Source organism: Oncorhynchus masou, chromosome 24 (genome assembly GCF_036934945.1).
Source record: "Oncorhynchus masou masou isolate Uvic2021 chromosome 24, UVic_Omas_1.1, whole genome shotgun sequence".
Lineage (NCBI taxonomy): Eukaryota > Metazoa > Chordata > Actinopteri > Salmoniformes > Salmonidae > Oncorhynchus > Oncorhynchus masou.
In genome coordinates, this window is record NC_088235.1 from 35051711 (window position 1) to 35066642 (window position 14932).

Sequence of the window (14932 nt, forward strand, 5' to 3'; positions counted from 1 at the left end):
CAGCATCAGGACTACACAGCACATTCTCCAGTGTAATTTTGTTTTTTACAAAATTACACTGAGAGTGTTAAATCAACACAGTGTTAAATCAACCTACTGCTTAGTGTAAAGCCTTATTCAAATATTTCCCAGAGTGCCTTGCCTTTCGAGTAAATTGTTTTAAAAAAGGTCATCCTTTGTACATATAGCAATAGGTACTTCATTGAAACCCCAGTTCATAAAATTCAGAGATTTTCCATAATACTGGTTCCACTTCCAGGAAACATCCAACCAGGAGTTCTGTAAAATCTGGGAATGTTGAATTTTACAACCCATTATGCAGGTTTATAAAGTGATGTGTAACTCCTATTGGAATCCAGCAAGAGTTAGGCTATCCAACAGTTGGAATTTGTATTCGGCTACAATCGGCATTCAGAATGAATGTCAGGGTTAGGAATATTGTGCGGAGACTAGCTAAGGCATTTACACTGGAACAAACATTTCAGTAACGAGTGCAAAAAAATCAAACTAACTGATTGAATTAGTTTCGAAAAATGTATGTTATTTATCATTGTGCAGCACAAGGTTAATCAATTAATGTACGCACACAAACATATACAGTGGGGAGAACAACTATTTGATACACTGCCAATTATTTAGGTTTTCCTATTTATAAAGCATGTAGAGGTCTGTAATTGTCATCATAGGTACACTTCAACTGTGAGAGACGGAATCTAAAACAAAAATCCAGAAAATCACATTGTATGATTTTTAAGTAATTAATTTGCATTTTATTGCATGACATAAGTATTTGTTAGTTTTTCTTTAAGAAGCCCTCCTGTTCTCCACTCATTACCTGTATTAACTGCACCTGTTTGAACTCGTTACCTGTATAAAAGACACCTGTCCACACACTCATTCAAACAGACTCCAACCTCTCCACAATGGCCAAGACCAGAGAGCTGTGTAAGGACATCAGGGATAAAATTGTAGACCTGCACAAAGCTGGGAGAGGCTACAGGACAATAGGCAAGCAGCTTGATGAGAAGGCAACAACTGTTGGCACAATTATTAGAAAATGGAAGAAGTTCAAGATGATGGTCAATCACCCTCGGTCTGGGGCTCCATGCAAGATCTCTCTTCGTGGGGCATCAATGATCATGAGGAAGGTGAGTGATCAGCCCAGAACTACACGGCATGACCTGAAGAGAGCTGGGACCACAGTCTCAAAGAAAACCATTAGTAACACACTACGCTGTCATGGATTAAAATCCTGCAGCACACTGCTCAAGCCAGCGCATGTCCAGGCCCGTCTGAAGTTTGCCAATGACCATCTGGATGATCCAGAGGAGGAATGGGAGAAGGTCATGTGGTCTGATGAGACAAAAATAGAGCTTTTTGGTCTAAACTCCACTCGCCGTGTTTGGAGGAAGAAGAAGGATGAGTACAACCCCAAGAATACCATCCCAACCGTGAAGCATGGAGGTGGAAACATCATTCTTTGGGGATGCTTTTGTGCAAAGGGGACAGGACGACTGCACCGTATTGAGGGGAGGATGGATGGGGCCATGTATCACGAGATCTTGGCCAACAACCACCTTCCCTCAGTAAGAGCATTGAAGATGGGCCGTGTCTGGGTCTTCCAGCATGACAACGACCCGAAACACACAGCCAGGGCAACTAAGGAGTGGCTTCGTAAGAAGCATCTCAAGGTCCTGGAGTGGCCTAGCCAGTCTCCAGACCTGAACCCAATAGAAAGTCTTTGGAGGGAGCTGAAAGTCCGTATTGTCCAGCGACAGCCCCGAAAGCTGAAGGATCTGGAGAAGGTCTGTATGGAGGAGTGGGCCAAAATCCCTGCTGCAGTGTGTGCAACCCTGGTCAAGAACTACAGGAAATGAATGATCTCTGTAATTGCAAACAAAGGTTTCTGTGCCAAATATTAAGTTATGCTTTTCTGATGTATCAAATACTTATGTCATGCAATAAAATGCAAATGATTTACTTAAAAATCATAGAATGTGATTTTCTGGATTTCGCAGATGAAGTGTACCTATGATAACAATTACAGACCTCTACATGCTTTGTAAGTAGGAAACACCGCCGATTTTGCAGGTTATCAAATTCTTGTTCTCCCCACTGAATATCGAAACATTATTTTTTTATCAACGTGCAATAGAGCATGCAGGGAAATATGATAATGTTGGGTGTGGTTTTGTGTATGGTTTCAAGCCCGTGTATTAGGGTAGAACTAGGTTCTCAAAATCGCTCTGGATAAGAGCGTCTGCCAAATGACTTAAATGTAAATGTAAATAAGACATCATGAAAATAAGTCTGTTTTTTTATGAGAACATATTTGCTCGTGATGGAGAAATTAAGCTTCCTGAAGCATTGAGTATTTCCAGCCAATTGTGTTGAAAAAAAAGGCTAATTACGCAAGGCTTGGATCAACACGTTGTACAGTAGTGACACCTGCTGGTCAAAATAATTTAGAACAGCCAAATTATTATAGATGATGTCGCACAAGCTATGCAGGGTAGCTTTTTTGGCTCTTTTACCGAAACCAATACCAAACCACTCAGGTGGTTGTTCGACAAAACATTGATCATGTGCTTCTGATAAAGTGATACAAGCATCGGCACACTGCTTCGAAGCGCCTATTTAGTGATTTCAAAGCAGGCTTCGGAGCTGAATGCAACAATCATGTCTCTGTCCATAGCTGCTGAAAAATATCGTAATAATAACAAATATTAATATATATTTTTTAAATTCTCTCAAAAGTTGTGAACTGGGTCTTTACTAGTCCTGTATTAGCAGGGACCAATATAACTAGCAGGAAACGATATAACCAGCAGTAGCACAGACACTTTTTCAGCCCCTACAAAAAAAAAAAATCTTCACCCAAAAACTACTTCCCGCGAAGCCTGTCTCTCTGTCACTAAGAAATACAGTCATTGGTGGTAACTCTACAATTTACTTGAACTCTGGGAAATATTTGAATAAAGCTTTACGCTAAGCCTTGTGTTAATTTAACACTGTTCCAATGTCTGTATGGGTCCACAGACTCAACACTTTGAATGTAAAATTATGTATTATTTTTACATTGGAGAATGTACACCAGAGAATTTGCTGTGTAGTGTTCTCAAGGCTCCCTGAGTGAGCTGAATTTAAATACTTCCCATCTCTGGTGTGTGTGTGTGTGTGTATGTGTGTGTGTGTGTGTGTGGCTTTCGCAGGCTTTCGCTCCCTCCACTAATTAATTGACAGTATGTCCAACTGATCCTTAACAAAATGTTTCTAAGGACGACTACTGTCAGAAACCTCTGGAATAAAGCTCTCTCTCACACACATACACACGAGACTGTTGAAAAGTGAATGTGCATCACCTGGTAAACAAACGTGTGTACGCACACACACATGCACACACATATAGTTGGAGTGTTGGGAGCTGGAGTGTATCAGGTTGTGTTTCTGAATGATGTGCTAGTTATTTTTCATGCTTCTCCTCTTCAGCACAACTTGACCGTGTGTTTCTCAAGTTTCACTAACCTGCTCACATATCTCTCTTCTGCTGAATACCTCCCTTTCTCTTCCTGAAACTTACCTTGTGCCATGTGTTCTTCCTTCTTCCTTTTCTCTCTCTTATATCATCCTGCTTATTTCCCTCTTCTTCCGCTCTCTCTTTCCCTCTCTCTATCTCCCCGCTCTCTCCTTTTTGTCTCCGTTCCTGGTTATCTCAGGGTTTTGGGTTTGTAACATTTGAAACGAGTGCAGATGCGGACCGTGCGCGGGAGAAACTAAATGGTACAATCGTAGAGGGACGCAAAATAGAGGTGCCTTCTTTTCCCTGTACTCACCCCTTCCTCCCTCCCCTGTTCTCTCTCTCCCTCTGCCTGACGGTGCTTGCCTACCACCCCCTCTTCTCTCCTCCTCCACCATCCTTCTCTCCCTCTGCCTGCTGCACCTTGATCGCTGCATGCTGAATGCTGAACTCTGAGCCGTAAGTGTGTGTGTGTATGCGCACGTGTTGTGTGTCTTTACATGTCTCTTCTGCATGCATGTGTGTGTGTGTTTACCAGGGGCATGTGTATTAGATCAGAATGTGTTTGATACTGAAGGAGCAGAGCAGAACACTCAGATCCCCACAAACTTGAGGTTGATGTATGCGCCAGTTTGAAGTCCTCGCTCTTGCTGTTCTTAATACACGTACACATGCTCTCTCTCCATCTCCGGCTCATGTTTAAATTAACTCAATCGCTGGGTATCAAAGTGCTGCCAACGTTGCTTTAAATCCTGCTTGTTTATCCAAAGCACCCCTGCTTATATTACACACCCCAGGGCAAAAAATATAGATGTTATTTCTCTCTCTCTCTCTCTCTCTCTCTCTCTCTCTCTCTCTCTCTCTGTCTCTGTCTCTGTCTGTCTCTCTCTCTCTCTCTCTCTCACTTACTTACTTACTTACCTAGTCTCTATATATCTCTCTCTTTCCTCTCCCCCTCTCTCAGGGTGTTTTCTCACATCCACCGTCCTTCCGCCCCCATTAAAATAATCTATGTAATGTATAAACAATACCAGGGCCCATACATCACATCAGACACGGGCTACGGTAGCGTTAGCATAGCCTAGCGTAGCCTCAAGGTAAATGACCTCTGCTGGCCCATTGGAAATGAAAGCCATTAGCACTAATTAGCAGCCAAGGGAAACGCTAACAAGGCAAGCTAGGAAAACATGCTAAACTCAACTCGATGCTGCCAGGGACAGGGCGAGATAGTGAGCTGTTTTTCCCTCAGCAACCTCAGAGAGAGAGAGAAAAAAATAACTTTAACATTTCTGTTTAGAATGAGAGGCCCCTAAGTGATTGATAGAGATGTTTGCAGAAAATGGATACTGGTTTCTTTAGAAGAAGACTAAAGCTCAGACATCTAAGAGGATTTAAACTTAGGTTTTTGGTTCATATGATGCTGCTGATATATTATTCTAACCATGTCTTGCTGCATGGTTTGCCAGCCAGGCTTGTAACTATATTATGAGCCTGCAAGAATGATGCTCTGATGTGCAGTTGTTTGTGTGTGTGTGTGTGTGTGTGTGTGTGTGTGTGTGTGTGTGTGTGTGTGTGTGTGTGTGTGTGTGTGTGTGTGTGTGTGTGTGTGTGTGTGTGTGTGTGTGTGTGTGTGTGTGTGTGTGTGTGTGTGTGTGTGTGTGTGTGTGTGTGTGTGTGTGTGTTTTGTTTCATTAGTCCCAAAATGTTTTGCTTGTCAGAAATCAAGTTTTTGAGATATGCAACTTTCAATTTATAGAAATCATCCCCATATGATGCATTTTGGGAAACATTTTGGGGCAACAATGTCAACAATGGACTAATGAAACAAATACCAAAAGATGTTGGGTGGAATTTTCCTTTAAGGTAAAAAGTGTGAGTGTCATATCTGAGTGATGATTCTAGTGGGGTGAACACCAGTGGGATATAAATTGACTCCACATGTGGTGAATAAATTACGTGTTATTTTAATCACAGCGGAATCAACACTGCTTGGTATTGTTGTTACTCAATTAAGTTCATTTCACAAACAAACTGTGACTTGCAGGTCTACCGTTACCCATGAGCCAGTACATTCTGACCCTCATTTATGGTCAGAAAATGATTAAAAATCATTCTCTTAGACAATCACTTGGTGAAGGCTTCTAAAATGGAAGTTTTTGAATAGAACAACCATTTCTCTATCACTAACAAAAACAGTCATGGTTGGGTATTGCTCACAGTCACTTGAAAGGCATGCTGGGAAATATGGTTAAAGTTTTAACAAAAAATAACTAACACTACATGTGTTTTTCCCAAACATTGAGAAAGTGTAACAGCATCAACTCTTATAAAGTGTTAATTGAAGCCGGAATTGGCAACACCCATGGTGTTAGGGACTAACATTCTAGTGATGCTAGTTTGTGAACACCTTGAAAAGTGTTAGTTTAACACTATTTCAGTGGGACACATATCATTTCTATAATTTCTAAGAAAGTGTTACAAAATTCTGATCTCAAATGTGCTGTGTGTGTGTGTGTGTGTGTGTGTGTGTGTGTGTGTGTGTGTGTGTGTGTGTGTGTGTGTGTGTGTGTGTGTGTGTGTTCTCTAACTGTCTAATCTCTATCGCTGAACACAGGTCAACAACGCAACAGCAAGAGTAATGACAAACAAAAAGGTGTCAAACCCTTACACAAATGGTAAGCTCTTCCCTTATCCTCCTCTTTCTTCCTCTCCTTCTCACACATTCCCCTTCATCCTTCAATCCTCTTCCTTTACCCCTCCCTACTTCCTCTTACCCACTTCTTCTTTCTCCACCTCCTCCGTCCTTTCCTCCTTCCATCTCAATGCCACAGACAGACAGACATTGGTGCTTTATACAGACAGATTAGACAGATCAGAGGCTAAATGTACTATATTTACTAAGCTGATGGTGTAATATGTATTCAGTGACCCAGACTCTCACCCTATGATGACTAAACCATGATCAGGGCCATGACTGCAGCAACTCAGGTTGTTAATTATTATAATCATTTAATCATTTAATACTTTTTAAGAAGGCTATTTGGTTGGTTTTTATTTGAATTCCGCAAGACGTTCTTCATTTGAAATCATTTCTGGAGGGTTTTTGGAAACTTTGCCTCTGCTGATTCCATCTGGCCTTAAGCATGACTTGCCTCTCAGCTAGGAGATGATACGGGGACCATCTCTTAAAATCTCCTAATATAATAAGAACAAAGAGGGAAAGGGGAATTGGTTTGACCATAAGGAGAGAAGGAGGAGTGTTGGGAGGGGGAGAAAAGTGAATTTGGTGAGAAGGAGTGAGTGGATGAGTGAATGGAGGAAATAAGAAGCCAGGGCTCATTCTGAAAGGGTTTTAAGGTTTGTCTCACTCTCTCTCTGACACTCATTCATGTTGATGGGAGAGAGAGCAACAAGATCTCATAGTTTCCCTTTGAAATTCGACGCATTATGGATGGACGTATTTTTCACGCATTAATTCCGCATGGTTACAGGATTAATTCCGCATGGTTACAGAGTCAAAACAGGCACAACTCAAAGGGTTAAGTTTAGATATTCATTTGGAGTGGTTAAGGTTAGGGTTATGGTTTGGGGACGGCTTAAAACAAAACAATACAAAACGAGGCACTATTACCATCAGATATCATCAGGTCTCGCGACTTGCTGCACATTCTGAACTGTGGTGGTGTAGTGGTCTAAGCAGTGCATTCTGACTCTGTGCATCATGATTTCGTGCCCAGTGGTGGGAGATTTCTTTTTTTTTCTTTTTTTTTGTCAGCGCCGAAGAAGGCATATATCGACGTTCTCAGGACCTTTACAAACGTCTGAAATAGCAGTCTTTTTTTTGTGATCAGCCTGAGAGAGGGAGAGAAATCGAGAGAGAGAGAGAGGAAGTTAGAGATGGAGGAGAGAGACGAGGCCAGGAATGAATCAGCCAGACATGTCAGCACTCCTCTCATCCTCCACCCACTCCTACATCCCTCCATTGTAGGAGGGTTAGAGTGGTGCAGACAGAGAGAATGAGGCCTGAACGGCTCGCCATCCGTCACTGTCACTGGACCACACCACCACACTTCTCTTCTCCTCTGGCTCTCCTCTTGTCTTTTATTATCCCTCACTCCTCCCACCACCGCACCATGCTACACAGAAGGAGAGCACCATGCTACACAGAAGGAGAGCACCATGCTACACAGAAGGAAAGCGTCTGCTAAAAAAATATATATATGTTTTGGGATGCTAAGCTAACGTCAGTCTAAGTGAATGGTATGCTAAGCTAACGTTAGTCTACCGCTCCCTGTGTGTTTTCTATAGGCTGGAAGCTGAACCCCATGGTGGGAGCTGTCTATGGTCCTGAATTGTATGCAGGTAAAACTCCACTGATGCAAACACTACACTAGACTACAATACAACACATTACTATCAGAGTACAACTGTACTTGGTCCTAAAGACTATCTATCTGGCGAACAGACTATACACAATTTCAGACTCACACAAAGACTACACGATAGGCCCACAGACTATACAGGCTCCAAACTAGAGCCCAAAATCTGCAGATCTCTCTCGCTTTCGCTCTCTCTCTCGCTTTCGCTCTCCTTCCCTCTCTCTCTCTCTCTCTCTCTCTCTCTCTCTTTCGCTGTATCTCTCTCTCCTCTCTCTTTCTGTCTCTAGTTTGCTCTCTCTCTATCTTTCTTTCTTTCTTCTCTCTCTTTCTCTCCATCTCTCTTTTTCTCTTTCATTTTCTTTCTCTCTCTCTCTCATTCTGTTGCTGTTGAATTGATCATGTGATCATGCAGGTATGTGTGGGGTTTTGTGCATTCATGCATTAATGAGTTCATGAGTATATGCATAAACCTGTGTGTGTGTGTGTGTGTGTGTGTGTGTGTGTGTGTGTGTGTGTGTGTGTGTGTGTGTGTGTGTGTGTGTGTGTGTGTGTGTGTGTGTGTGTGTGTGTGTGTGTGTGTGTGTGTGTGTGTGTGTGTGTGTGTGTGTGTGTGTGTGTGCGTGCGTGCGTGCGTGCGTGCGTGTGTGTGTGTGTGTGTGTGTGTGTTTGGCGGAGAGGCTGCTTTCATTTAGAGGAAGTGCTGAGACTGCCTGGTGTCTTTAACTGCACTCCTTTCTGCTCATTAGACTGAAATCTGTTCATTCCAAGACAGCTTTACTGCCAAGCTCTAAATAACAGCCCTGACACAGAAAAGCCATCTATCTCTTTTATTTCTTCTCTCTTTCCTCTCCTCTCCTCTCCTCTCCTTCTCTCTCCTCCCCTCCGCTCTCCTCCCCTTTCCTCCCCTCTCCTCTGTTCTCTTCCGCTCTCCTTCCCGTCCCCTATTCTCCTCTTCTATGCTCTCCTCCCCTCTTCTACCCTCTCCTACCCTCTCCTCCCGTCCTCTTCCCTCCTCCCCTCCCCTCCCCACGCTCTCCTTTCCTCCCCTCTCCTCACCCACCTCCAACCTACGTCTCAGTCAAACCCCACCCTTTACCTCAGAGCAACCCCAACCCCACTGATTCTCAACCCCAACCCCACTGATTCTCAACCCCAACCCCACTGATTCTCAACCCCAACCCCACTGATTCTCAACCGCAACCCCACTGATTCTCAACCCCAACCCCACTGATTCTCAACCCTAACCCCTAGATGTATGCACGTGAACACGTAGGTACGCACACACACAGTAGGCAGCCTTCTGTGTGTGTGTGGCTGGGGCGACCGGCTGGCTGTCTGATTGATAGCATGTTAATGTCTCGAGTCATCTTAAACATGCCAGTAAAGTTTGCCAAGCCTAAACGATACCATATGCCTCTGCAAGTCCCATGTGGCATCCATGGTGGAGGAGTGTGTTTAAGTGTATGCGTGCGTTCACCATTCCTACCTGAAGATGCAGGGAGAATATCACAGGAAAATATATCCCAGCTTTACTTACAAAACAACCTACAGTACCTCCCTCACTCCTCCCATCCCTCCTTCCCTCCACTGGTCGTCTTACTCCCTCATTTCCTTTCCTCTCCCCTCTAAATATGAAAAATGAAAAAAATCCTGTAGCGGAAGTGTTGGGTCTGGATTTCTTCTGGAATAATTATAGCTGCATTTAATCTACTTTAGGCGGGAATAGAGCGGGATGTAACGGCCATTAATCACTCTTTATCAGTGTGGCGTTCCGAGCGTGGATCAGCGGAATTGGGGCCCATAAATCGTGTGTGTGTGACAGAACACTCCGTCTCCATTCCTGCAGTCGGCTACAGGTTTATTGTGTTCAAATCCCATTCAGAAAGAATGACGGATGAGAGGAGAGAGAGGAGAGAGTAGAGCAAGAGAGAGGGGGGAGAGGGGGGGGAGAAGGGAGAGAGAGAGAGCGAGAGCGGCCGGCCACTCAAATCTACTACAAATCCAGTACACACAGGCACGTACACACTCGCACACACTCTCACACTGGCACAAACAAGCATAGATGCATGCATTCACACACATGGATATGAGGCGAGAATGGTCACTTCGTTCTTAACTTATGGAGTAGGGTTGAATAGGGAGGCACTTCATTATTTAATCATTGTGCGTTTTTGAGGGTGTGTGTGTGTGTGTGTGTGTGTGTGTGTGTGTGTGTGTGTGTGTGTGTGTGTGTGACTGACTGAGTGGAGTAGACTGCGGGGCATGAAGGACAATGAGAGAAATGTAATAGTGATTGATTGACTGTGTCCTAGGCCTAGTGTATGCAGAGATGGTGTGTGTGTGTGCGTGTTTGCACACTGTGTGTGTGTATATGTGTGTTTGTGTCTGCTAGTCTGAGTATATGCATACAGTTTAGCAGGGAGCTCACCAACACACAACAAATAAGATTAAAATGCAAAGCGCAGGCAGAGAAATAACAAGGGGCTTTTCAACATATGCTGAAAAATGTGCAAGTTGGAAGGTTGCCATTAGTTTGACTTCGGAGTGCATCACTCTGCCATGATTTGATTGGTCCAACGGGGACGAGGCTGTGTCATTTGCTGACCCGCCTTTTATTGCTGAATCAATTTCATGTCTTTTTTATGTAAAAAAATTAGAGGGTGTGAGTGTGAGTTTATGTGAGTGTGTTTGTGTATGTGTATGTCAGTGTGAGCAAATTGTGTGTGCGTGTGTGTGATTGCTGTGGTAATGTGTGTAGAAGGCTCTTTTAATTGTCTAAGGATAGATTTAAGGCTTAATTAAGCATAATCAGACGCTAACGCTCTGTCACTGTCCCCAAGCACAGGCTCTACACACACACGCACGTACGCACACACACACAGACCACGGTGTAGACAGACTAGACTGGTGTATAGGAGCAGTCTTCCAGTACGACTCAGACAGATGAGGAAGCAGTCTGCTGGTAAATTGTGGTGTAATGCAGAAAGCCAGGGCCATGTTTATTAAAGGGAAATTCCACCACTTTTCAACCTCATGTGCATTATCTCCAGCATAATACTCACATATATGAAAACTGTGCTTTTCTACATGTTGTAGGAGAACATATAAAGTTAAGACGTTCTAACCGATGACATAATCAAAAGTTAAAACGTTTAAAAAATAGTGATTGTCAAACACTATGAGATTCGCAGCAAGAAACGTACTATAATCCCACCCTGTGATGTCACAGAGAAGCATTTTTTTAGGAACTTTCTTACAAACTGTGTTAGAGTAAAGTGTTGCATGTTCATAAACACAGAAACACAGAAAACCTCACGTACCTGCAACTCACAAAATGTTGCTTATTCACACAATCATCCACAAGCCCTAACGCTGATCAATAATACATATGCACACCGAGGTTATTACAGTTACTGAAGACTAAACCAAAACTGAATGATGAATAAACAATTTAGTAAACTGTAAATAAAATAATCAACAAACCCGTTTGAAAAGCTGAAACCAGACTGAAACTATTATCCTTGACTCCAAAACAAACTAAAAGAAATTGTCATGAATTATGTTCAGTTTTAGTTTTTAGATTTTTTTCTCAAAATGTTGGGCAAAAATTGAATGGGTTTTTCAATCAGGCTTTTTTTCTAGTTGGGGTTTTCAAGCTTCTCGATCTGGCGGGTCACATAGAGATTGACTTGAATTTCAAGGTAGACTCAGCGATAGGATGTTGCCATGAGCAGCACCTCAGATATCGCTCATGTTCCTCTGCTCAGACGCAGCTGACACATGCCAGATCTAGATACTGTTATATGTATTAGCTAATCACATCATATGGTATAGCAGTTTGGTGCCCGACCGCACAGTCGAAGACGTGCCACTCAACCATTGGTTGATGCAACGTCTGAGGAGGGAAACGCGTTAGCTGATATGTAAAAGACCCATCCAGGTAAGATCTGACAGGCGACTAAGCAGAGGGCCGCGCCCATTGAGGTGAGCATGATGCAGGTTTTTGCTCTCACACAGTCACACAGAGTATCTGCGCCTGTAGCGGGCATCTCGTCAGTGGTCTGGGAGGGAGTGCAGGCGCGGGGCCTGGACAACAGGCTCAAGGACCTGAATTGGTTGAGCCTCCACAAGTGCTTGCCGGTACGTGCTATTATGTACCGGCATAGCTTGGCGCGATCCCCCACCTGCCCAAGATCTGCTTGTGGCAGGGAGGAGACTGTGCGCCATGCCTTTTGGGACTGTGCCTTTGCCGGAGTGGTATGGGCTAGGGCACGGGTGTTGATAGGTTTGGTTAGGAGTGATTTCGTAGTAACATGGGCTAGGTTAGAGAGAGGCGTAGGGAGAGCGAGGGGTACTGATAGGGACAGGTTTCTGCTCTGGCTTCTCATGAGTCTCTTTAAAAAGGGACTGTGGGAAGCCAGGCAGAATTTAGTTAAGACAGGGAGAGACTGGGGGGTGGAAGGGATAGTAAGGAGGGTGGAAAGTGATGTGAGGGGGAGGATGAAGAGGGAGGAGAGGAAGTGGGGGCAGCATGCGGCACGGGAGAGGTGGAAGGGGGGATTAGGTTTGGGAGTGTTAGATTAGTAAGGGGATAGATTAGGGACGTGGAGATAGGGAAGCGGTCAGGTATTGGTTAGGTATGACGGGGAGGGTTGATGCTCCCCTGAGGTTTGTTTTTGTTTGGGTGTTTGGTGATGGTGTATTGTATATAGTATGAATGAGAATTATGATTTGTAAGTATGAATGGCATTGAATGTAATAAATTATTTTTGTAAAAAAAAAATCTGCGCATGGGCACGGGTGCATTTCATGCTGCTACAACGTAGGTATCTATGGGCCAAAAACAGCTGGGTGCATCTTCGTCATCTCACTGAATCTACCTTTAAACCCAACATAATCTAACCTATGACCTGGCTCATTAAATTATGCACAGTGGCAAGAAGTGACACCCCCCCCCCCCCAAAAAAAACAACAACTTTACAACACAAACAGTTGAGGTTTACATACACCTTAGCCAAATATATTTCAACTCAGTTTTTCACAATTCCTGACATTTAATCCTAGTACAAAATGTCATGTCTTAGGTCAGTTAGGATCACCACTTAATTTTAAGAATGTGAAATGTCAGAATAATAGTAGAGAGAATGATTTATTTCAGCTATTATTTCTTTCATCACATTCCCAGTGGGTCAGAAGTTTACTTACACTCAATTAGTATTTGGTAGTATTGCCTTTAAATTGTTTAACTTGGGTTAAATGTTTCGTGTAGCCTTCCACAAGCTTCCCACAATAAGTTGGGTGAATTTTGGCCCATTACTCCTAACAGAGCTGGTGTAACTGAGTCAGATTTGTAGGCCTCCCTGCTCGCACACGCTTTTTCAGTTCTGCCCACAAATTTTCTATAGGATTGAGGTCAGGACTTTGTGATGGCCACTCCAATACCTTGACTTTGTTGTCCTTAATCCATTTTGCCACAACTTTGGAAGTATGCTTGGGGTCATTGTCCATTTGGAAGACCCATTTGCGACCAAGCTTTAACTTCCTGACTGATGTCTTGAGATGTTGCTTCAATATATTCACAAAATGTTCTTTCTTCATGATGCCATATACAATCCCTCATGCAGCAAAGCACCCCCACAACATGATGCTGCCACCCCTGCGCTTCACGGTTTGGATGGTGTTCTTCAGCTTGCAAGCTTCCCCCTTTTTTCTCGAAACATAATGATGGTCATTATGGCCAAACAGTTCTATTTTTGTTTCATCAGACCAGAGGACATTTCTCCAAAAAGTACAATCTGTGTCCCCATGTGAAGTTGCAAACCGGAGTCTGGGTTTTTTATGGCGGTTTTGGAGCAGTGGCTTCTTTCTTGCTGAGAGGCCTTTCAGGTTATGTCAATATAGGATTAGTTTTACTGTGGATATAGATACTTTTGTACCTGTTTCCTCCAGCATTTTCACAAGGTCCTTTCTGGGATTGATTTGCACTTTCCGCACCAAAGTACGTTTATCTCTAGGAGACAGAACGCGTCTCCTTCCTGAGCTGTATGACGGCTGCGTGGTCCCATGGTGTTTATACGTGCGCACTATTGTTTGTACAGATGAATGTGGTGCCTTCAGGCGTTTGGACATTGCTCCCAAGGAAGAACCAGACTTGTGGGAGGTCTGCCATTTTTTTCTGAGGTCTTGGCTGATTTCTTCTGATTTTCCGATGTTGTCAAGCAAAGAGGCACTGAGTTTGAAGGTAGGCCTTGAAATACATCCACAGATACACCTCCAATTAAATCAAATTATGTCAATTAGCCTATCAGAAGCTTCTAAAGTCATGACATAATTTTAAAGACACAGACAACTTAGTGTATGTGAACTTCTGACACACTGGAGTTGTGATACAGTGAATTATAAGTTAAATAACCTGTCTGTAAACAATTGTTGGAAAAATTACTTGTGTCATGCACACAGTAGATGTCCTAACTGACTTGCCAAAACTATAGTTTGTTAACAGTACATTTGTGGAGTGGTTGAAAAACAAGTTTTAATGACTCCAATCTTACAGTATGTACACTTCTGACTTCAACTGTAGATGTCTCCTAGCCTCCCACAGATACCTTACTTTCTGTCCCTAACACTAAAACAACCAAATAATTTAAAAAACAAAATGGCCTTATAAAACATAAACTAAATAAAAAACTAGCAAATCAGATCTGAAAACTAACTGAAACTAAAAACACAACACTTTGAGAACCTTGATGCTCACACACGCACACACACACACACACACACACACACACACACACACACACACACACACACACACACACACACACACACACACACACACACACACACACACACACACACACACACCCACGCGCACACACACACGCGCACACACACACACACACACACACACACACACACACACACACACACACACACACACACACACACACACACACACACACACACACACACACACACACACACACACACACACACACACACACACACTTAAGCCAATCACATTCTGTATGTAACT

General features: G+C 43.2%; 1 protein-coding gene across 7 annotated transcripts in view; it reads left to right on the forward strand.

Moving 5' to 3' along the window:
• Positions 1–14932, forward strand: part of LOC135512079 (RNA binding protein fox-1 homolog 3-like) — a 798827-nt gene that overhangs the window by 755958 nt on the left and 27937 nt on the right. For 5 of the 7 annotated variants that reach the window (XM_064933722.1, XM_064933724.1, XM_064933720.1 and 2 more), the window contains 3 exons: positions 3717–3809; positions 6132–6192; positions 7826–7879. In XM_064933722.1, the coding sequence (XP_064789794.1) occupies positions 3717–3809; positions 6132–6192; positions 7826–7879 (208 nt within the window). The remainder of the gene's footprint in view (positions 1–3716; positions 3810–6131; positions 6193–7825; positions 7880–14932) is intronic. The other 2 variants (XM_064933725.1, XM_064933726.1) reach the window with 1 other exon arrangement.